The sequence below is a fragment of the Monodon monoceros genome, unplaced genomic scaffold (assembly GCF_005190385.1).
Source record: "Monodon monoceros isolate NGI ecotype Baffin Bay Population unplaced genomic scaffold, NGI_Narwhal_1 Super_Scaffold_21, whole genome shotgun sequence".
Lineage (NCBI taxonomy): Eukaryota > Metazoa > Chordata > Mammalia > Artiodactyla > Monodontidae > Monodon > Monodon monoceros.
In genome coordinates, this window is record NW_021703778.1 from 57446767 (window position 1) to 57471223 (window position 24457).

Here is a 24457-nt window from a genome sequence, read left to right on the forward strand (position 1 = left end):
AAACCCCACTTGATCATGGTGTATGATCCTTTTAATGTGTTGTTGGATTCTGTTTGCCAGTATTTTGTTGAGGATTTTTGCATGTATGTTCATCAGTGATATTGGCCTTTAGTTTTCTTTTTTTGTGACATCTTTGTTGGTTTTTGTATCAGGGTGATGGTGGCCTTGTAGAATGAGTTTGGGAGTGTTCCTCCCTCTGCTATAATTTGGAAGAGTTTGAGAAGGATAGGTGTTAGCTCTTCTCTAAATGTGTGATAGAATTCGCCTGTGAAGCCATCTGGTCCCGGGCTTTTGTTTGTTGGAAGATTCTTAATCACAGTTTCAATTTCAGTGCCTGTGATTGGTCTGTTCATATTTTCTATTTATTCCTGGTTCAGTCTCGGCAGATTGTGCATTTCTAAGAATTTGTCCATTTGTTCCAGGTTGTCCATTTTTTTGGCATAGAGTTGCTTGTAGTAATCTCTCATGATCCTTTGTATTTCTGCAGTGTCAGTTGTTACTTCTCCTTTTTCGTTTCTAATTCTATTGATTTGAGTCTTCTCCCTTTTTTTCTTGATGTGTCTGGCTAATGGTTTATCAATTTTGTTTATCTTCTCAAAGAACCAGCTTTTAGTTTTATTGATCTCTGCTGTTGTTTCCTTAATTTCTTTTTCATTTATTTCTGATCTAATCTTTATGATTTCTTTCCTTCTGCTAACTTTGGGGGTTTTTTGTTCTTCTTTCTCTAATTGCTTTAGGTGCAAGGTTAGGTTGTTTGTTTGAGATGTTTCCTGTTTCTTAAGGTAGGATTGTATTGCTATAAACTTCCCTCTTAGAACTGCTTTTGCTACATCCCATAGGTCTTGGGTCATCGTGTTTTCATTGTCATTTGTTTCTCGGTATTTTTTGATTTCCTCTTTGATTTCTTCAGTGATCACTTGGTTATTAAGTAGTGTATTGTTTAGCCTCCATGTGTTTGTATTTTTTACAGATCTTTTCCTGTAATTGATATCTAGTCTCATAGCGTTCTGGTTGGAAAAGATACTTTATACGGTTTCAATTTTCTTCAACTTACCAAGGCCTGATTTGTGACCCAAGATATGATCTATCCTGGAGAATGTTCCATGAGCACTTGAGAAAAATGTGTATTCTGTTGTTTTTGGATGGAATGTTCTATAAATATCAATTAAGTCCATCTTGTTTAATGTATCACTTAAAGCTTGTGTTTCCTTATTTATTTTTATTTTGGATGATCTGTCCATTGGTGAAAGTGGGGTGTTAAAGTCACCTACTATGATTGTGTTACTGTCAGTTTCCCCTTTTATGGCTGTTAGCATTTGCCTTATGTATTGAGGTGCTCCTATGTTGGGTGCATAAATATTTACAATTGTTATATGTTCTTCTTGGATCGATCCCTTGATCATTATATAGTGTCCTTCTTTGTCTCTTGTAATAGTCATTATTTTTAAGTCTATTTTGTCTGATATGAGAATTGCTACTCCAGCTTTCTTTTGATTTCCATTTGCAAGGAATATCTTTCTCCATCCCCTCACTTTCAGTCTGTATGTGTCCCTAGGTCTGAAGTGGGTCTCTTGTAGACAGCATATATACGGGTCTTGTTTTTGTATCCATTCAGCCAGTCTGTGTCTTTTGGTGGGAGCATTTAATCCATTTACTTTTAAGGTAATTATCGATATGTATGTTCCTATTCCCATTTTCTTAATTGTTTTCAGTTTGTTATTGTAGGTCTTTTCCTTCTCTTGTGCTTCTTGCCTAGAGAAGTTCCTTTAGCATTTGTTGTAAAGCTGGTTTGGTGGTGCTGAACTCTCTCAGCTTTTCCTTGTCTGTAAAAGTTTTAATTTCTCCGTCAAATCTGAATGAGATCCTTGCTGGGTAGAGTAATCTTGGTTGTAGGTTTTTCTCCTTCATCACTTTGAATATGTCCTGCCTCTCCCTTCTGGCTTGCAGAGTTTCTGCTGAAAGATCAGCTGTTAACCTTATGGGGATTCCCTTGTGTGTTATTTGTTGTTTTTCCCTTGCTGCTTTTAATATGTTTTCTTTGTATTTAATTTTTAATAGTTTGATTAATATGTGTCTTGGCGTGTTCCTCCTTGGATTTATCCTGTATGGGACTCTCTGTGCTTCCTGGACTTGATTAACGATTTCCTTTCCCATATTGGGGACGTTTTCAACTATAATCTCTTCAAATATTTTCTCAGTCCCTTTCTTTTTCTCTTCTTCATCTAGGACCCCTATAATTTGAATGTTGGTGCATTTAATGTTGTCCCAGAGGTCTCTGAGACTGTCCTAAGTTCTTTTCATTCTTTTTTCTTTATTCTGCTCTGCAGTAGTTATTTCCACTATTTTATCTTCCAGGTCACTTATCCATTCTTCTGCCTCAGTTATTCTGCTATTGATCCCTTCTAGAGAATTTTTAATTTCATTTATTGTGCTGTTCATCATTGTTTGTTTGCTCTTTAGTTCTTCTAGGTCCTTGTTAAACGTTTCTTGTATTTTGTCTATTCTCTTTCCAAGATTTTGGATCATCTTTACTATCATTATTCTGAATTTTTTTTCAGGTAGACTGCCTATTTCCTCTTCATTTATTAGGTCCAGTGGGTTTTTACCTTGCTCCTTCATCTGCTGTGTGTTTTTCTGTCTTCTCATTTGGCTTAACTTACTGTGTTTGGGGTCTCCTTTTTGCAGGCTGCAGGTTCGTAGTTCCCTTTGTTTTTGGTGTCTCTCCCCAGTGGCTAAGGTTGGTTCAGTGGGTTGTGTAGGCTTCCTGGTGGAGGGGACTAGTGCCTGCGTTCTGGTGGATGAGGCTGGATCTTGTCTTTCTGGTGGGCAGGTCCACGTCTGGTAGTGTGTTTTGGAGTGTCTGTGGCCTTATTATGATTTTAGGCAACCTCTCTGCTAATGGATGGGGCTGTGTTCCTGTCTTGCTAGTTGTTTGGCATACGGTATCCAGCACTGTAGCTTGCTGGTCATTGAGTGAAGCTGGGTGTTGGTGTTGAGATGGAGATTTCTGGGATATGTTTGCCGTTTGATATTACGTGGAGCTGGGAGGTCTCTTGTGGACCAGTGTCCTGAAGTTGGCTCTCCCACCTCAGAGGCACAGCACTGACTCCTGGCTGGAGCACCAAGAGCCTTTCATCCACACGGCTCAGAAGAAAAGGGAGAAAAAATAGAAAGTAAGAAAGAGGATGAAATAAAATAAAATTAAATAAAGTAAAATAAAATAAAGTTATTAAAATAAAAAATAAGTATTAAGAAAAAAGTTTTAAAATGTAAAAAAAAAAAAAAAACAAAAAAAAAACAGACAGACAGGCCCCTAGGACAAATGGTGAAAGCAAACCTATACAGACCAAATCACACACAGAAGCATACACATACACACTTACAGAAAGTTAAAAAGCGAAAAAAAATATATATATATCATTGCCCCCAAAGTCTACCTCCTCAATTTGGGATGATTTGTTGTCTATTCAGGTATTCAGGTATACAGGTATTCCACAGATGCAGGGTACATCAAGGTAATTGTGGAGATTTAATCCGCTACTCCTGAGGCTGCTGGGAAAAATTTCCCTTTCTCTTCTTTGTTCGCACAGCTCCTGGGGTTCAGCTTTGGATTTGGACCCGCCTCTGCATGTAGGTTGCCTGAGGGCGTCTGTTCTTCGCTCAGACAGGATGGGGTTAAAGGAGCAGCTGCTTCGGGGGCTCTGGCACACTCAGGCCGGGAGAATGGAGGGGTACGGATGCGGGGCGAGCCTGCGGCGGCAGAGGCCGGTGGGACATTGCACCAGCCTGAGGCGCGCCGTGCATTCTCCCAGGGAAGTTGTCCCTGGATCACGGGACCCTGGCAGTGGTGGGTTGCACAGGCTCCCGGGAGGGGCGGTGTGGAGAGTGACCTGTGCTGGCACACAGGCTTCTTGGTGGCGGCAGCAGCAGCCTTAGCGTCCCATGCCCGTCTCTGGGGTCCGCGCTCCTCGCGCCCATCTCTGGAGCTCCTTTAAGCAGTGCTCTTAATCCCCTCTCCTCGTGCACCAAGAAACAAAGAGGGAAGAGAAAGTCTCTCACCTCTTCGGCAGTTCCAGACCTTTTCCCGGTCTCCGTCCCGGCTAGCTGTGGCACACTAGCCCCCTTCAGGCTGTGTTCACGCAGCCAACCCCTGTCCTCTCGCTGCGATCCGACCGAAGCCCGAGCCTCAGCTCCCAGCCCTGCACGTCCCGGCAGGTGAGCAGACAAGCCTCTCGGGCTGGTGAGTGCTGGTCGGCACCGGTCCTCTGTGCGGGAATCTCTCCGCTTTGCCCTCCGCACCCCTGTTGCTGTGCTCTCCTCCGCGGCTCCGAAGCTCCCCCCTCCGCCTCCTGCAGTCTCCGCCTGCGAAGGGGCTTCCTAGTGTGTGGAAACCTTTCCTCCTTCACAGCTCCCTCCCACTGCTGCAGGTCCCGTCCCTATTCTTTGCCTCTGTTTTTTCTTTTTTCTTTTGCCCTACCCAGGTACGTGGGGAGTTTCTTGCCTTTTGGGAGGTCTGAGGTCTTCTGCCAACGTTCAGTAGATGTTCTATAGGAGCAGTTCCACCTGTAGATGTATTTCTGATGTATCTGTGGGGAGGAAGGTGATCTCCGCGTCTTACTCTTCCGCCATCTTGAAGCTGCCTAATCTTCTTTTAAAAAATTACAGTCCATCTCCTCTTACTAGAAATGTGTCATGAGTGCCAAGACTTTGTTGAAATTCTTAGTATCAAGAAGACTGTCTGACACATAGTAGGTGTTCAATGGATATTTGCTGAATGAATAAAAGATTCTGTTCTGCATTCCACACTACAAAACTTACGTAATGTATAGACATAGCAATTCTTTCAAGTAGCTTAAGGTCTAGTTGAGAATATAAGACATATATATACTTGTAAAATAACTAGGCAATCCATAGTTAACTTACAAGTGTTTAACCAGTGCATGTTAAATAGCATACAGATATTGTAGTATGGGTAGGATTTGACTAGGTGGAGAGAAGAGCACCTCCTGTACATGAGATTAGGCAAGAAGAGATGTGTGCAGAGTGGAATCAGTAGGGCAACCGTGTGGAGGGGCACTGACCTGCCTGCCATTACCAGGACACCTTCTCCCTAGAGGAGGAGCAAATCTTACAAGGAAGAAGAGCAAATCCCATGAGGATTGGTCTCTCCTAGGGCTGTTAAGCCAGCACACTACCCTATGTTCTCACAATAAGGAGTTACCTAAAGCATTTACTGTCATACATATCAAGGAGTAGAATCAGCCCTCTCTTCACCAACCTCTGATGAGAGGTTCAGCAATTTTCAAATGATCTATGAAAGTAGGAAGTGATGTCGGCCACTTGAGGGATAGAGGATTGTGCCAGAGACTTTGCATCTGGGAAATGAAACATAAATCAGGCCTCTTCATATTTATTACACTTACATTTCTAAAAGTTATTACAAACCTGTGATTAGACTGTTTCTGGCTTCAGGGATTTTGTGTCAAGGGGAGGGCTTAGTAAAGTAATTATTTGAGGGAAGCAGAGGGCTCATGATATACAGTACAATCCTCAGGCTATTTTTGAGTGCTTATTTTAGATAACTTTGTTACTAAAAAAAATAGTCTGAAATTTAAGGCAAGTGAATAGGGCAATAACAAACTTTGCTGGTGTAAGAAACCATTTAACTACACTACCTTTTAATCTTCCTTTGTGAGTCTATATCAGCTCACCATTGTGCCTATCTTACCTATAGTGAATCATTCCTCCCTAATGTGCTAAATATCCTAAATTTCATTACCAGTTTTAATAAACTTTTTCTTATAAGCTTTTGTATTGGTTTGGACTGGTCTAAATATCGATATGCCTTTCAAACTTTTGAATTGATTGAAACTTGTGTCTAAATATCAGTGGGGTAAGAGTTGTGTTTCAACAACCTCTTTGCTATTATTAACTATTTTTTTTTGCTAGATCACTCCCCTCTGTAAGATCAAGTCACACGTAAAAACCCAATTTGGACTTTAAGCAATTGACTGACAAAGTAAATACCCATGGGGTTGGGGGTGGGGGGCATTCATTTTCATTGTTTCTGTTACAACTCAAAAAAGGACATATTCTTCACTTTCTTACCATGTATTTTTCATGTTTCAACTTTAGTAATTTTTGTCCATGTGTTTATTCAACAAATATTTTCTGAAAATCTGCCTTGTGTCCAACATATGCAGGTGATGACGATACCATGATAAACTGACAGCATATCACTGCCCATTTTGAGATTATACTGTTGTGGAAGGGGGGGAAAATAAAAAATGAAATAAATAGGATGCTGAGACAGAGAATAAGGGGAGGTGGGCTGCTACATACTTTATGGAAAATGACATTGAAGCTTAGACTTCAAGGTGAAGAATCAGAGGGGAAATATTCTGGTAGCAGACAAGCAGTAGGGAGAATATGAGTTACTTTAATGAGGCCAAGTAGCTGGAGATTAAATATGTAGCTGGAGGTTATGGCCCCAAATCTACAGTTGACCTTTTCAATATCTTTTTCTTTATAATTTTGGATTTTATCTGAGGATGACTGCAACTCAGATGAATAATAGTTGAACATCCATTTCTGAGGCTCTTTTCTTTCTATCCAGGTCATGCTGGTGGAAGTGGAAAGACTAATTCATAAACTGTACTGTGTGTTCAACAGATTGGAAAGTCACACAGCTGAAGAATATGTTCAATCTCCACCCAAAGATAAGCATCAAAATCAAATTTAAAGCTCAGAAGGTATGCTAACAGAAGATATTGTCCCCAGCTTAGGAGCTACAATAAAAATTACATAAAAATAATACTGATTAACAATTTGAAATTTATTAACATCCTGAAATATTAAAGGAGATGTTTTCTAGGTTTTGACTATGCTTCCAGGTGTCCAGCATGTGGAACTCCCTGAAGGAACAGACAGGGTGAAAAGGTCCCAAAGGGAAACAAGAGTTTGATTCAAACTTCAGAAACGATTAGTAGCAGGATAGCTAGTCAGGGCACTTAAGCAGATGTTGAATGTTACAGAACCAGAAGAAGAGAGTAATAGTCCTAAGACAGCAGTCACCCTGAATTAGAATGATTCCCATCTATAAGCAGAATTGTAAGATTGCCCCCAGTATTCTCAAAACCTGGCAAAGCATATTTTCTTCCAGTTATCTAACCAAACAGTAATCTAGGTACTGCCATGAAGGGATTGTGCTGATGTAATTAAGGTTCCAAATCAGTTGACTTTAAGATAGGAAGGTTATCTGAGTTGTCCTGACTTAATCACATTGAGTTTTTGAAAGCAGAGAGTTTTTTATGGCTGGTGGCTGAGGGGGAAGTCAGAGATTCAGAGTACTAGAGGGACTCCCTACATAAGAAGTTCTCCACTGCTGGCTGGAAGATGAAAAGACTGTATGTCAAGGAATGTGTGGGCCCCCTGGTCAACAGTCAGCAAGGAAACAGGGACTCCTGTCCTACAACCAGAAGGAAATGAATTCTGCCAATAACCTGAATAAGCTTGGAAGAGGACCCCAGCCTCAGACGATACAGCAACTGCAGCCCACACCTGGATTTCAGTCACATGAGACCCTGAGCAAAGAACCCAGTGTCATGCCAGATTCCTGGCACAGAAGAAATGGTGATATAATAAGTGTAATTTGTTCTAAGCCCTTACATTTGTGGCAATTTGCTACATAGCAACAGAAAACTAAAACACCTTCATCTCAAAGGGTTCAGGTAGAAGAAGCCAGAGTGGTCATTAGTGAGACCACTGGTTCCCAAAAAGAGGCAACCTGGAAGGCAGATGTATACTAAGGAGGGTGATCAGACAGAGAAAAGAAAAATCAGAGCTCCAAGCAAAAGCTAAATCCTATCAACTAATCACAGAAAAGCCAGGGAATTCTGAAATTCTGGGACTATAAAAATATCCAAAACCAACTTTTAGTACACCAGATCCCAAGCTCTGCTGGCAAAGAATCTTCAAGAAGATGGGATGGAGAAGTGAAGAGAGGACAACACAGGAACTCAGCCATGAGAGAAATCTGGCAGGTCAAAGCCTGGCTACAGGATCCATCCACAAGTGGATTCAGCTATACTGACACTGAGAGAGCAGAGACAGGAACCAGAAAGTCTCAGTTTCGGCTCTAAACCCAATTTACTGTGTGATTCAATCACGACTGGGCTCCTAAATTCTCCTAAGAAGGGAGAGAACAGATAATTTGACCACTTCTGGTTCTAACAGGCTACAATGCTAAAACTAGGAATAAAGGGTCTGATGAACCTGTCTCCCTCCATTACTACATTTTAGGCATCCAGATTATTATTTTAGTTCAAGGAGCAAAAAAGGAAGTAAGACATTTGCTACCAGAGAGTAAATGTAGAGGGCCAAGTTTTGTATAATGAGACCTCTAGTGGGAGCTGGGAAGAAAGTAGTAAAGGTGAGTACAACTTCATATGTTGTAAGCTTTCATAATAGTTTTCTAAAAACCAGCAGGTCTCAGACAACATGTGAAGACAAAAAAATAAAACCTAAACTTTTCAGTTACATTTGGATGTGCATGAAGTTAAACACGTGTATAAGAAAGGCCTTGCTGCTCACAGCAGCCTCTTATGACCATTTTTTAAATATCTGATAGGAATAATCATACCTGGACCGAAAGCTTACGCAGGATATTTCAATTTAGGATAAAAGCTGTTTCCAGACTAATATGAGCTTCATAGTATGTAGAAAATTACAAAAGATGTAATTTATGTCATTATTTGTATTTAACGTCATGAATGCCATTTGGGGATGCAGAGAACTGGTTGTGCCTTCAGGATGTCATTATTAAAACCCAATTCAGAAAAATGGATGAGCATATTAGCTGGATATATGTTTCAGTAAGTTCATGCTCTTAGTTCCAATGAATAAAGCTAAAGTTTGTTGTTGTTGTTACCATCTTTATTGGAGTATAATTGCTTTACAATGGTGTGTTAGTTTCTGCTGTATAACAAAGTGAATCAGCTATACATATGCATATATAGCCATATCTCCTCCCTCTTGCATCTCCCTCCCACCCTCCCTATCCCACACCTCTAGGTGGTCACAAAGCACCTAGCTAATCTCCCTGTGCTATGTGGCTGCTTCCCACTAGCTATTTTACATTTGGTAATGTATATATTTCAGTGCCACTCTCTCACTTCGTCCCAGCTTACCCTTTCCCCTTATGGACAACCTGGAAGAAATGGAAAAATTCTTAGAAAAGTACAAACTTCCAAGACTGAACCAGGAAGAAATAGAAAATATGAACAGACCAATCACAAGCACAGAAATTGAAACTGTGATTAAAAATCTTCCAACAAACACAAGCCCAAGACCAGATGGCTTCACAGGTGAATTCTATCAAACATTTAGAGAAGAGCTAACACCCATTCTTCTCAAACTCTTCCAAAATATAGCAGAGGAAGGAACATTCCCAAACTCATTCTACAAGGCCACCATCACCCTGATACCAAAACCAGACAAAGATGTCACAAAGAAAGAAAACTACAGGCCAATATCACTGATGGACATAGATGCAAAAATCCTCAACAAAATACCAGCAAACAGAATCCAACAGCACATTAAAAGGATCACACACCATGATCAAGTGGGTTTTATCCCAGGAATGCAAGGATTCTTCAATATACGCAAATCAATCAATGTGATACACCATATTCACAAACTGAAGGATAAAAACCATATGATAATCTCAATAGGTGCAGAAAAACTTTCAACAAAATTCAACACCGATTTATATTAAAAACTCTCCAGAAAGTGGACATAGAAGGAACCTACCTCAACCATATATGACAAACCCACAGCCAACATCATTCTCAATGGTGAAAAACTGAAACCATTTCCGTTAAGATCAGGAACAAGACAAGGATGTCCACTCTCAATGCTGTTATTCAACATAGTTTTGGAAGTTTTAGCCACAGCAATCAGAGAAGAAAAAGAAATAAAAGGAATCCAAATCGCAAAAGAAGAAGTAAAGCTGTCACTGTTTCAGATGACATGATACTATACATAGAGAATCCTAAAGATGCTACCAGAAAGCTACTAGATCTAATCAATGAATTTGGTAAAGTAGCAGGATACAAAATTAATGCACAGAAATCTCTTGCATTCCTATACATTAATGATGAAAAATCTGAAAGAGAAATTAAGGAAACAATCCCACTTACCACTGCAACAAAAAGAATAAAATACCTAGGAATAAACCTTACTAAGGAGACAAAAGACCTGTATGCAGAAAACTGTAAGACACAGGTGAAAGAAATTAGAGACAATACAAACAGATGGAGAGATATACCATGTTCTTGGACTGGAAGAATCAACATTGTGAAAATGACTCTACTACCCAAAGCAATCTACAGATTCAAAGCTAAAATCTTCATACATACACTTTGTTTTTACCAACATAGGGGAGATATTCCATGAGAAGAGATGCTTTCTTTTCTGAGAATTGCTTCCTGTTACATTTTTGCATTTGCTGCTCTCTTAGGGCCAGTTTCAACATAAGTCATTGGTACAGAAGGAGTGCTCCTGGTGGGATTCCTTTAAATGGGTCCAGATGGTACTCTCAGTCTATAAGTGGCATTACCAGCTTTCAAAAAGAAAGATTTTATTCTCTTTCATTTCTTTCCCGTTATAAGCCACTAACCCTTTTAGTTAACTCAACATCTGAATTTCTATAAACTTCATTTTTTACTCCTCAAAATATCATCCATTGTAGTAGTCATCAAAAATAGGATATAAACATAAAATATTCCTGATGTCAGACAATGACTTGGTTACCAAGAAAACTCCAATTTTCTGTAAGGAGTAACATTTACCATCATCTTTTAATCAGAACCAGCAATTTGCTCAATAACAGAACATCTAAATCCACTGGATTGAATTTGTATCCCAGAAGATTTAGACCTCTTTCAGTAAGTTGAATAGGTCCATCTTTAGGTCCTACAAGAACCTGGCCTTAACAAAGTTGGCAAGTCACAGCGTTTCTGTTTTTGTTTTGCTTTTAATTACAACTCAGAAAAAAAAATATGTAGGAAAGAAAAGAAATGAGGGAGAAACAAAAAGTCTCTAAATGGTTATGGTGGGTAATACGGTAGGTACATTATTACATAATATATATTTTCTAAAATATCCCTATAAAATTATTGTGCAAATGGTGTCAAATTTAAAGACATGCTTTAATAAATTATGCTACTCTGTCCCTAGATTAATCTAAATACAAAATAAAACTGCCTGATATGTTTAACTTTTCATCATGATTCTAAGATAGAATCCTCACCCACAAGTCAACTGATGACTATAATCAGAATATTTAATTCAAGAGAAAAGTTATAATCCTAGATTCCCATGTTTCTTACAGGATTGACTAATATTGTGGGGGTGGGGAAAAATACTGAGGTAAATCTAGGCTAAATCTAGCGCTAAAGAACAACATAAACATTTATTCAGTGAAAAGATTTACTTTAGAATTAACAGAAGGGATAACATTTTTTGAAACCAACTAAAATCAAAGCAGAACAAACCCTTCTTCTTGAAGAAATGAGAACTTCCTATCAGCAATTATAAAAACAATAACACTGACCTTGAATCAGCCTTACAGGTCTTTGTACACAATTATATTATCAGCTTTATGAATTTTCAGTTGCTATCTCAGCCAAAACACATAAATGCAGAGTTGGTCAGTAATAGGAAGATGGCTACTTTAACAGCTTTCACTGAAAGAGGCATTTGAGAAAGTACACATTCCACCAGCTTTTCCCATGTTAAAAATGACAGCTTTTTCAAATCCTGCTTAGCACACCTTAGACGAAGGCTTAATGACATCTCAAGTAAACAATAAAAATTCAGAATCAAGTTCAGTCAAAACTAGAAATAATTTAAATAAATTTTATCTGCAATTTAAATAAACTATATTTCCATCAGTCTGCTGAAAGGTTTTTACACAAGGAAATTTTTTAAATTAAATATTGGAATTCGAAGTAAACTCTGGAAATTTTTTTCTCATCTTGAGTATATAATTTCACTGCCTCTTCTGTATCTAAATATAACAGCTATCAACAGCAGAGAAAGCCAGTGAAAAAAGTCCTTGTGTGTGGTTACCGTAATTAAAAGATTCAATATCTATTACCGCCAGCCAGGTATCATAGCAACCCTGTATTGCTGAAAACGCTAGAAAAATCTTCAAAACCAGCAAGACTCTGCTTTAGGGAAATCTTCAACAACACGGGGGACATTACTGCCTGTCAACATCTGTGGGTGTTGCCATGGGCACAGCCACAAAGAACCCTGCCATCTGTACAGAAAGGTACACACACAGAGAAGATGGGAGGACACAGAAGATAAACTGATAAGAGAATCAAAAAGAAGAAATAATTTCACTGGCAGTATACAACAGGCACACAATTTTGAGTCCATGTTTTACACTAATTCTTTTCTATTGTAGCTGGAGAATCCAAATTCAACTTAACTGTAATTGTGACTAAACATGAACCAGGGGGTGGAAATAATATCCTAAAACTCTGCACTTGTACCATTTATCACAAGTCTTAATTTGAAACTCAAAGTGAATTACATTTAAAATAATACTTAAACTTCCACTTATAAACCCTTGATAGTTGTTTATAAATCTACAGAAGAGAAAAGAACAGGTTACCATGAACAAGAACCCAATATTGATTTTTCGGCAGTGCAGTAAGGCATCTCCATTCTATTTGGCTACTGTCAAAGGCACTCTTTAACAGCTGGAGTCAAATTGCACTATTTACAGAAAGAGCCCTTGTCAAGTGGACCATAAGTAGCCTAACAATACGCTATTCAAATGGCACTTTGCCACACAAATTGCTGACTTGATGAATAACCTATGTCAATGACTAAGGCTAATATAAAAGTTTCATTTTTATGAGAGGTTTTACATTCACACATTAAGTAAGCTTTCTTTGAAGAACTATTAGGCTATATATTTCAGGCCTTTGGACGCTGAAAATAATTAAAATCTGTTTAAATACGTCAAGGGAACTTGACAACATTAATATGGATCTGGTGTTAACTACATTTGTCACACGAGTCAGAACAGTGCCCTTCTGTTTCTGGCACTCCCCACCGGCACGTGCAGCACAAAGCCGGACTCAGACCAGCCGCGCACCATGAAATAGGAGCATTCTCCTTTTGTGCCTCTGATTTACATGGCCAACGAATGTTTAGATACAAGCACGGCTTTGAAGTACTGTGAGGAAATTCAGGGTTGCTTCTGTGTGCGCGGCGGACAGCTGGAGTCATTTAACGGTGTGGGGTTCCTACTTTTCACAGTGACTCTGAGACCTCCTGAATTAGTTTTGGAACAAAGCTGTGATATGCTTTTCAGAGTTTTCCTCAACACTGAGGGAAGTTTGTATCAAAAATGCTTGAACTCATGCCACAAAGTAAGAAAAGGGATATCCTTTATAAAACAGCTACAAAAAATTGCGTATTACAGCAATTTTTTGACTTACAGTAGTTAAAATTACCATATAAAATGCTTATGAGAAATGGTTACACTGTCAAAAACTTGCACCACTTCACATGTGTTTCAAAAAGCAAATTGACTTCTATATTTCTCTATTGTATATTTCTCTATTCTATCTCACTAGGACAGGTGATATCATTTAGGCACTAAGTTTTGAGTTGGGACTCACTAAATCAAAATACTTAAAACAAAAATCTTAATCCAATGTTAACAGAGAGAAATTCCTATATTTTCATGAAGGGCTGGCATGTCTAATAATAAAAATCTGTTTTCTTTTAAAATTATATAAAATTGATGCAAAATATTGTCTACATTAGAAACAATAGGCATATGTTGTTTATTACATTAAAAAGGATACTGAAAATTAACTAGTAATCAAAAATGTGAAAATTATCATTCTATATTCAGGATTTATCCCTATATAACACAATTGTTTTCAAATAAATATTATTTGTTCTTTTTGTAATAATTCAATTTTGATAATAAAATATAGATAGTTTAATGAAAACTGAGTTAATCTGCAACATGCAATATTGCCACAGTGAATTATTATTTCATGTTGATACATGTAAATTTGCAGGTGAAATTTTCAAATTGCACAATTAAGAAACTACTCTAGTTCCATTTTGGTTATGTTTTTGTTTCATAAAATGTAAAAGAAATAATGTTGCATTCCAATAAAGTAATATGTAGTAGTGGGATCCGATTTTCTATTGGTGGCCTACCAGTACACCATCTGTGTTTTACAAGAGGTAGCAGGATAAAGCTCTAATAAGATTTTTCAGCAAATGGCACCAAACAGGCATAACTCTAAGGTCAACTAAAGGTTAAAAACATACAAACATATTTCTAGAAAGCTCAACTGAAACGTAAATAAATGTAAATGCATTATTTATAATCAATTTTATATATTTAGATAATGATGCATGTATAAGTGCTTTATTTAAAGAAAATTTCATTTTAAAACATCTTGCTTGGATTAGGAAGCATAATGTACACATTTGTTTTCCACAAAGGGCGGATTTTCAAACACATCAATTTCATGAATGCTGTCAGGAAACAGACTTGATACAAGGGCTTTTGGATTACATTCCTCATAGTGCAGAAGTTGGGATAAGTTGCTTTATTAAAAATTTAGATATCTAGGGAGGGGGTAGGTATTGGCTATTTTGCTAGTTTCTCCAAGTACCTCACGATTTCCAAGTCTAGAGAGGACTGACTAGATCAGAAATTGGCAAATAATGGCCAGCGAGTATCAAATGTGGTCCACTGCTTGTTTTTGTAAATAAAGTTTTATCAAAACATAACCATACTCATTTGTTTAAGAATGGTCTGTGGTGGCTTCTGTGCTCCAACAGCAGAAATGAATAGTTGCAACAGCAAAAATACGGCCTGCAAAGCCTAAAATATTTACCATCTGGTCCTTTACAAAAAAGTTTGCTTATCCCTGGTCTAGTTCAACATTTGTCCAACATAAATAAAATGCAAACTGCATGTGTAATTTTAAACTGCCTAGTAGCCATATTGAAAAACATAGAAAGAAACAGGTGCAATTGGTTTTAATAATATATTTTATTTAAGCCTATATATCCAAAACATCATTTTAACATGTGGTGTTAGCCAAATTTCAAGTGCTCCATAGCCATTTATGGTTAATGGCTGCCATATTAAACCATGTAACTCTAAAAAAGCAACCAGGGGGAGCTGTTGGGGACCCATTCTACAGAAAATCAGGTTATTTTTTTAAAAGGCATTTCCAGAACATTACAATGGGTCTAAATTGTGGCAGTTAAAATAATCCTGTTTATTTTTTTACTTATTTTACAGACAAGAAGTGTGGAAAAAGAATTTAAAACCAACCAACAGAATAATAGACAAAAAAGACCTTCCCTCGTTAAAATCTGATGAGGTAATGAAGAGTTTTGCCATGTAAAGATGATTTTAGTAAGGTTGTTTATTTTCTACTTTGAAGCTAAATTCCTCCCACTGCAATTTAAACAGTTTTTATCTTGTCTTATCCTCAGCAGAATCTGAGAAAAGCAGTTCCCCATCACTAATATGATATTGTATTCCTTTAAATCCTTTAAGACTCTGGTCCTCTCCTACCCCAAAGATTTTTCTTTGCCTAGCTGCACAAATTCAACTCCTTTGGCCTTTCTAATTGGACCCGTTTTTTAAATGTTTTATTGTATTTGTTGTTCTCTTTAAAACCTTCTCCTAAATCTATATGCACTCTTCAAATGCAAGAAGGAAAAGTGGACACAGCATCCTAATAAATGCAAAGTATTGCCAAACACAAAGAGCTCACCACACAGATATTACATGCTATTCTTCCTTTTAAACAGTTCATGCTACCATTCGAAAATATTTCACTTGTCTCTCACTGAAGTCCATACCAAAAAATTCTGAAACACAGAGTAACCCTACATTGTTCCAAATTTTACAGGCTTATTGTCCCTCATTTTTCCCAGCTCTGAAATAAGTGTGATTCCTCTTCTATAAATCTGATTTTTTTTCTTATGAAAACTAATGAAGCATTTTACTATATTAACAAAAAGGAGAATGGAGAATTTATAAGCATTCTTGAAATTTTATGCTTATCAAATTCATAAATAAAAGATTAAGATGAAACAATCTTAAAGGCTTAAGTCTAAGACATGAGAAGAAGATATGCAGTACATAATTGGAGAAGATATAACTTAGGAGAAGCACAAATAAAAATAGCTCTACTCAACAGTAAGCTCAGTAATAAGAGAAATAAAGTACATAGAACAAAGGAGGTGATAGTCCTGTCTAATTCAATTCTCCACCTCTGTAGAGAGTAAAAGTTGGAAATTGCAGTCATCTAAGGTAAAGGGCAGCAGCTAGGAAATGAAGTTGGAATCAGCCTAAGAGTAGGAAAACAAGACCCCGGCATTTTATTGCCTCCTGGAGTCAAGAAAGAAACAAAATTATATAAAGAAAATGAAATCTATATATACTATTATCACTACCTAAAGGGTAGCTCTGAGGTCCTGCAAGAAACAGCAGTCAGTTTACCTTCTGGGAATTAAGCTAGTAAAATAGGCACTTGATGAATGAGATTTGCTCTTGCAGACCTTAGGCATATGACATGCACGAGTCAAGAGACATATCCAGGTTCTCACCCACTATTCTAGCATATAATTTCCACTATAAAATACAAATTCTATTGTGAAAGAAAAGCAACAAAGCCACATTAAGATGGGAATGCTTGGCGGTCAGCTGGGCTCACTCACTGGGCTTTATTTACCCCAACCTTAAAATATGTAATAGAAGTGTGGTTCTGTCTCCCACTTTAGGAGACTAAGACCCTATCACTTTCAACTTCAGTTGTGAATGTTAAAAAATTTCATCATATTGATATAATTGTCCTTATAAAACATGACTTCCTGAGAATTCCCTGGTGGTCCAGTGGTTAGGACTCCGAGCTTCCACTGCCGGGGGGCACAGATTGGAATCTAAGGTCCCACATGCCACACAGCATAGCCAAAAGAAAAAAAAAAACCATGACTTCTTCTTTCAAGTTAAGAACATGAAAAACAGATTTGGAAAATCTAAAAACAATTAGACTAAATGAGAAAAGGAAAGAAAGGGAAAAAAAAGCTGCAGCCTAATCACTGGTTTTAACATCTGCAGGAGAAAGCATAAACAAAAGTAGCTGGCCTAAAGAGAGAAATCCAAAATTTAGAAATTTTTCAATGTATATCAGCCTTGACCAAGGGAGATAGTACCCCATGGGCTGAAAGCACAGACTGCATTATCTTCCTAGAGCTCAGTGAATGAATACCCTGGGGCTCTGACTCCATGCCCATCAAGGAATCCTCTGCTAAAATTCCACCTCCCTGCTCTCCCTCATGCCCTGTAGCTTTGCTACTGTGAGACTGTGCTGAGCAATGAACTGCCATCGTATTTATCATTATACATTAAAGAATTGTCATTCTAGTTTAAATATTCATTTCTTGGGTGTTTGGTTAGTACGACTCAGTTCTCAAAAGGTTGACAAACTCTCGCCTCACTGATAAAATCGAAATCTAGTCTTTAAACCTAAAAAGCTGAGGCTCATACGCTGGTGCCCTCACCTCCACCCCCCCTGCAGCTTTGAGGCAGAGCTTAGCAGCCAATTGGCCTTACCTAAAACATGACACATCCTTTTGCCTCTAACTACATACATACACATGAGATAAAATAGTCTTATTTAAAGTCCTTATTAATGTTACTTTGAGTCTTCATAATATCATGAAAATAATGGAAAATGTTAACAACATATAAATAAAAATCAGCTAAAATTTGACTTAGAAACCCCACTTCTGGAAATATATCACATTAAATAACACTAAGTATTAAAAAAAAAAACTTTAGGTTCATAGTTGTGTTAGTCCTAAACTGAAGCATAAAAAACAATCCATATATTAAGCCATAGGAAAATAATTCATATCAGTATAGTATATACACAGTATAGAGCATAATGCAGCCATTAAAAAGAAATAGACATTATTATGAAAATATGTTTACATAAAAAATACTACATTATATATACGCATATAAATGCCACAGTTGCAACCTGAGGAGGGGATAACTTGGAGGTGTAGATGACAGAAGAATGGAAGAATCCCTTAAAGAAATCAGATGAAATTGCTATGTCATGTTTAGAACTGAAAAATAATCAAACTCATGCAAATTTCTGTGACACAGGTTAACGTGGCTTGAGAAAATGAATGTAAACCCCATCATTGTGTGTTAACTGAGGCCTGGAATCCTAAAGAGCTAGTGATCCTAGAGATGCTGAGTATACCAAAAGAATTGCCCAAACAACGATCCAGTTTTTCTGATGGTTTTGGGTTTATTTGTAATCAGCATTTTAAAAAGAGGTCAAATACCCAAGTGAAAAAAAAATTGATCCCGACCACAGAATATAATTTTCCCCCCTTTTCATTGAAAACCATCTAGAATTCAAGGATTAATATAAAACTGGCTCAATCTTGATAAGCCAGGACCTGTCTTATCAAAAAAGAATGCTATAGTCATTCAAAACTAATAATCACTCAAAAAGTTATCCTGATTCACCCAAGATCGCTTGGTAGGTACGTCTGGTAGATGTGATCATCTCTGAGTTCTTATCTTTGTACTGATATTTAATGGCCACATATTTATGAAAGCACTTTACTTCTTACTCAGGGTTGATAATGTTCTTCGTGAGCAGCAGCTTGATTTGAACTTACCTTACATGAAGACTCCACCTGCAGACCAGGGCAAGGTACTGGCCCAAACTGGTAGGAGCTGGGGGACCTCTGTTCTACACTTTTGTGCTTACGTGTCTCTGAGGCAACTGGAAGTACAGCTTCAGGCTTTAGAAGCTGTGAATCTTCACAACAATTAAGAATAATCCTTGCTCTTTCTCCCGTTTCATGTCTTTCCAAAGTGCCTGGAAAACAAGATTAGAAATAAAAATTTGTGCAAAATATTTACCCCCAAAGAATGAAAAGAAGAAACCACTTGTAATACAAAATCACAATTCTTTAAGTTATCGTGCCTTACTATCTCCTTGCAACAAAAAACAGCCTGGAGCTTTCTCTAAATTATTCAAATCATCATATTACAAAGGCTGAAATTATAGACTTGAAAAGCTCATCTTCCTCTTTGTGCTTTTTCATCCACTGAAATCAACAGGGCATTCAATAGTCGTTAACAGTAAAATCTCATACTTATTATACAGTATGCAAGTGATCAATAACAAACAACTATGGAATATTTTAGTGCTGTCCCCTAGTGTTCCAACTCACAAACAACAGAGAATCCACAGTGCTTTGCTTGGGTTCCCAACCTTAAAATGTTTCTATTGGTAATACAGCATTTACATGAATAGGGGAAATAAGAACAGAGATGGCCAAGTACCCTCAGCTTCAGGAATTCAGGCCACTCTAGGGTTTTGTTGCTGGTGGTGGTATTGCTGATATTGTTGCTGTTATATATTTTGGCTTTTATTTCTTATTTTATTCGGAGAGAAAAACATTATTTTGCCCTCTTCTCTGCCATTCTTGCAGTTTCAGAATTTCAAAGTACTGGCAATTTCAATTTACAGTTAAAAGGAACAAGTATGAAATAGAGCCAAAGTATCAGAAAACAATTCACAGAGAGTGTTTTTATAAAATACAATGTTATGACACTCAGTGGAATCTTGGTAACGCATCTCCCTGTGAACTGCTTTCCCTAGCCCTAGAGGGCATATTTCTGGCAAGTTATACCACACCACAGCAGCTCCACTACCATCCAGTGACCACAGCTATAACCTCTCCAGCAAGGTCAGGATCTTAGCCCTGGGGTTGGGGAGGTCTCTTCCTTGGGCAGCTATCTCAGCTCTAGGGTAATGTCTGCTCCTTAAATCTGCTATTCCTATACTGTTTAGTTTTCTTTAGTTCTTATTAACCTGTCCCTCCCACTGAAATTCTTTATGGTGGTTACTAATTTTTTAATGTTAAATGATCTCTGTTCAAATTACTATGTCATTTCTCTCTCCTGATTATATCCTGATTAATATTAATATATCACAGTAAATCACTTCTGATGCAGAATGTTCCTTTAAATATATTCCTGAAATTATGGAATTTACATGACTTCAGAGATATACTTAAATTGTTAGAGAGGGTCAATAGCAAGAACAGTAGTCCTAATGTAAATAGTAACCTAGGCGGCAGGGCAGACCCCAAGGAGGTCCAACACAGGATGCCTTTTTCGACTCTAATAAGCTGCCTTTGGCAAGAGACAGAATAGTCACTACTGCCTGATATTAAAGAAATATCAGAAACTGAAGGCTTACAAAACTGCTTAATGCAACTTCTAATTTCAGGGGATCTTTTCCTTTCCAAAGTGAACTCAATGATAATTAGGTTTTTTTTTTTTCTTTTGCACTGTACTACATCAAGAATATGATTGAACTCACACCTACTCTTCATTTGGATCAATCTGAACATGATAAGGAAATATGCAGAGACATATGTGAGTTAAATATTATTGAAAGTGACAATACCATTTCCTCCCTCAAAGTAGATGTGCAAAAAATACCATAAAATCTACCCCAAGTAAAATATTCATTGTATAAAATATCATTAAAAAATCATAAATATCTTGCATTTTTTATATGAGGTTTTATACAATTTGTTTTAATCCTAACTATACAATAGTACATTAAAGAATGGAAACAACCATAAGAGAGCTTAGAACAATTAACATGCTATGGGAAAATGAAGGAAAGATGGCACTGGCAAGTATTCCAAGCAGTTTTCACGGATCCAAAATTACGTATTCCTCAAAAAGCCAGTGCACAGAAACTTAAGAAGCAGCCAAGATCCCCTTTGCAGAGCCTAGGTCCATATTGACAATATTTCCATTTGTATATCCTGCTTTCATCACTAATTCAAGCACCCCACAGCATCCCTAATCACATTTTCTTTTTTTACACCAGAACTTTCTCTGTGGCCCCCTTTGAAACCGTGTGCCTAGCTGTGGTCCTCTCTACCACCAAGGCTGATAGTCCTGAGACATCACTGCATGGTGGGTAAGAGGAGACTCAGCACCAGCCTGCCTTGCACTTGAATCTTGCTTTTACCCTTACCTGTTGTGTGGTCTTGGGCAAGTCATTTCATTTCTGCGCCTCAGTTTCCTCATCTGTGCAATGGTGATATTAATCCTTCTTACCTCACAGGGTTACTATGAGAATTTGATTGAGTAGACATGTAAAACGTCTTAGAATAGGTTCTGGCACACAGTGGGTGCTGTGCCATATGACAGTCCTCCTCTGACGTCAGTGGGTTCTCACTCAGCCCCTCGTGAGCAGTTTAGCTCTGTGGCTCTGGGATCTGCCTGACACCAGGCCTGAGCTCACTGAGCATAAGATCAGCGTGGTCCCCCCACCTCCTACCTGAGACTCGAAACTCCTCCTTGCCTCTCAGGGTAGGTTATAATCAAAATCAGAGTGGGATTATACATTTGCCTTACTTTTTAATCCTCCTCAGTGAACCAGGCTGGAGTCTGGCCTAAATTAAAGGCTAGATAAATACTTCTTAATGGATTATATGACATCAGCAACCTGGCTAATGATTTTTCACGGTGGCTACACTTGGGATTAAATCCAAACTCCTTGACCCACAAGTCATATTCTCACCCCTGCTTCCTCCCATGTCATCCTCCCCTTGCTCACAAATTAGATTTTTTTTTTTTGAGAAAAGATCTTTGAAAATAAATTCTCTCCTGCTAGCTCCATCTTTCTCCTTAAGAATTAGCTTAAAACCTCACCTCCTCAGAGAGGCTTTTCTAAAGTAAATTCTCCTCTGATGCATTGTTTTCTATCTCAGCTTCTTTACTTTGCAGAATTTAACACATTTGTAATTGGTATATTTTACCTGCTTACTTAAATGCAGAGCTGTCTCTCTACTAGATACTAAATTCTTTTTGGCAAGTATGTATTCTATGAGCTTGGTACAAAGCAGAGCTCAATATGTGCTCACTGAATGAATAAAACAAATTTTACCCTTTTCTTGTAGCAGTGGAAGGAGGTGGCTATGAAAGCATCAGAGCATGCCAAGGTCTCAGAAGAAAACACCAAATTATACCCATTATAAACTTCAACCCTAGAGCCCAGGAGGAGCCAACACTGGGAAAAGCAGCATTCACATGCCTGACGCCTGTCCCAGGCCTCAGCAGTGTGGCCAGGTCCTTCCTGATGTCCCAAGAATCTGGAACTGGAAACACAAGTAAGTCTCTGAATGACATATTTTAATTTGACCTGTGGAGTAGCCGCTTGCTAGCTACCTAAATGGTCCTAATAAAGAGGGCACAGAGGAGATGTTTCTGTTTCCATCCAAACAGACATGAAAAGTTAACAAGTACAGTTCCAGATAGCAATCAGAGCAGAGAGACAAAGGCTTAAGCATTATCAGCAGATGAGTGAGGATTAAATCCCAATGAAAGAACGTCATTTTCAAGAGAGTTTGGAGGGAGATTTGTCAAGAGACCAGCATAAAACCTTTAGCAGTTTCTGCACATAGAGAGGAAAGGAGAGAAGGAAGATTCAGAAACTGTTGTAAATCAGTATGTTGCTAAAATACAGTCATATTTTAAGTGCATTGGGATTGTCAATTATTTATAAGGCATCTATAGCTTTTTTGTTTTGTTTTTAAATAGGGCAAATAATCACTTTGTAATGTGCCTGTAATGAAATCTGATTTTGAAGTATCAAGATATTTTAAAGCAAGACATGTACTAGGAAGGATGCTGCCTTCAATTGTGATAGAAAAACAAGGCAGAGGGTAAAGAGAATGCATTTAGATGATAAAATATCCCTGATATGTCATAGACTTGAATATCTACATAAAGAAAGGAAGGAGTAGTAATATTCTACACTTGATTCCCTTCCACATGATCAGAAGTTGCCCCCTTGCTTTTATTTCTCTTATAATCTTCCCATATTTTAAATACTTGCTATCTTCTATCTAAACAGTTTTTCAGCTCCCACTAATATGTGCTTTCCAAAATCAACAAAATTATCATAGCCTGCTACCAATTAATGAATAGCTTTAAATTACATATTTAAAAGCCCCAGCCAGATAAACTTTGCTCTACAACTTAACATCTAGATCAACTAAGTCTGTAGGAAAAGCAATAACTATAATCTCATAATGGACAGAAATGGTTAAAAAAGAAAACATGATCACTTGATGAATACATCTGCAAATAATGAGTAAATTAAGATTCAAAAACAATATGCAGATGGGTTAACTTTTTATCACATTGTACAGAAACATTTTATTTCCTTAAAAATTATATGTAAATAAATTTGAGACAGTAATTGATTTATTATAACTTATGGTGTTTTTCTTCAGAAGAACTCTGTAGAAATAGCATTACTACAGAAGCATAAAATCCACCCAGCACAGTAAAATCACGTATATAATAAACCAACAAATTTTAAACAATTTGCTTAACCAAAAATTTTTTCTCAAGTAAATATTGTGCTTATTATGGGATTGTGAAAAAATCAGAATTTGGTAAATAATTCCTATTATGTGATTAGTAATTAATATAAATTGTACTTATATGACTAAAGCTTAACATTAAGAACATGTGAGTGGACACATCATAGAGTTAGTCTTTTTTCTACATCAGGTAGGCATTTTCTAACTGAATCCACCACGATATTGGGCAGTAATTAAGAGGACAGTTATATTTGAAAGTGACTCTCTCTGAAAGAGAATAGGCCAAAATAATGGCCTCGCTACCAAATCTTGTAGTCAAATTAATAAAATCACCTTTCAACAAAACAGCTGACTGACAGCTGTAATCCAATTCCACATATCAAGGAATCTGACCACTGGGTCTGTTGTAAGATTTACCATTTATCTTCAGTTACACATGAAGTTCATTGCCTTGCTCGCAGAAGTGTATGGAGATCGACCTGGTGCCCCCTTCCTAACAAAACCATTTCACAGTTACTGCATCTTACTCCAGAAGATGTATAACTGATGGGGGTTCTGACCAGGGACAGGGGACCCTGGAGGTATCAAACTTAGCTAACTAGAAAATAAGGGAAAGGTGGGGATAGGTGATGGATCTGAAAACATTAAACGAGGCATAAAGACATGTACCTTCACTCCTAAATGTATTTGAATATAATAAATTCAGCTGTAAAATAGATTGCCAAGGAGGCAGCTCATTTTGCTCTATATAAAAGTCCTAATATGATAAACTCACGATTGGCTTCACGTCAACCTTCTGTACCTTAAGGGTATGTAGAATACATTTTCACAAAGTCTCTGACCACCACGACCTTAACCCCAGCTCTGCCACTGCCTCTGGCACATTCAAAGAAACACTGGGATTTATCAGCTGGGCCACCTCAACACTCACATC

At 37.7% G+C, this 24457-nt stretch overlaps 1 protein-coding gene across 2 annotated transcripts in view; it reads right to left on the reverse strand.

Moving 5' to 3' along the window:
* WDR72 (WD repeat domain 72) overlaps positions 1 to 24457 on the reverse strand; it is a 190233-nt gene that overhangs the window by 115507 nt on the left and 50269 nt on the right. For both annotated transcript variants that reach the window (XM_029238335.1, XM_029238336.1), the window contains exon 13: positions 18775 to 18977. In XM_029238335.1, coding sequence (XP_029094168.1) covers positions 18775 to 18977 — 203 coding nt within the window. The remainder of the gene's footprint in view (positions 1 to 18774; positions 18978 to 24457) is intronic.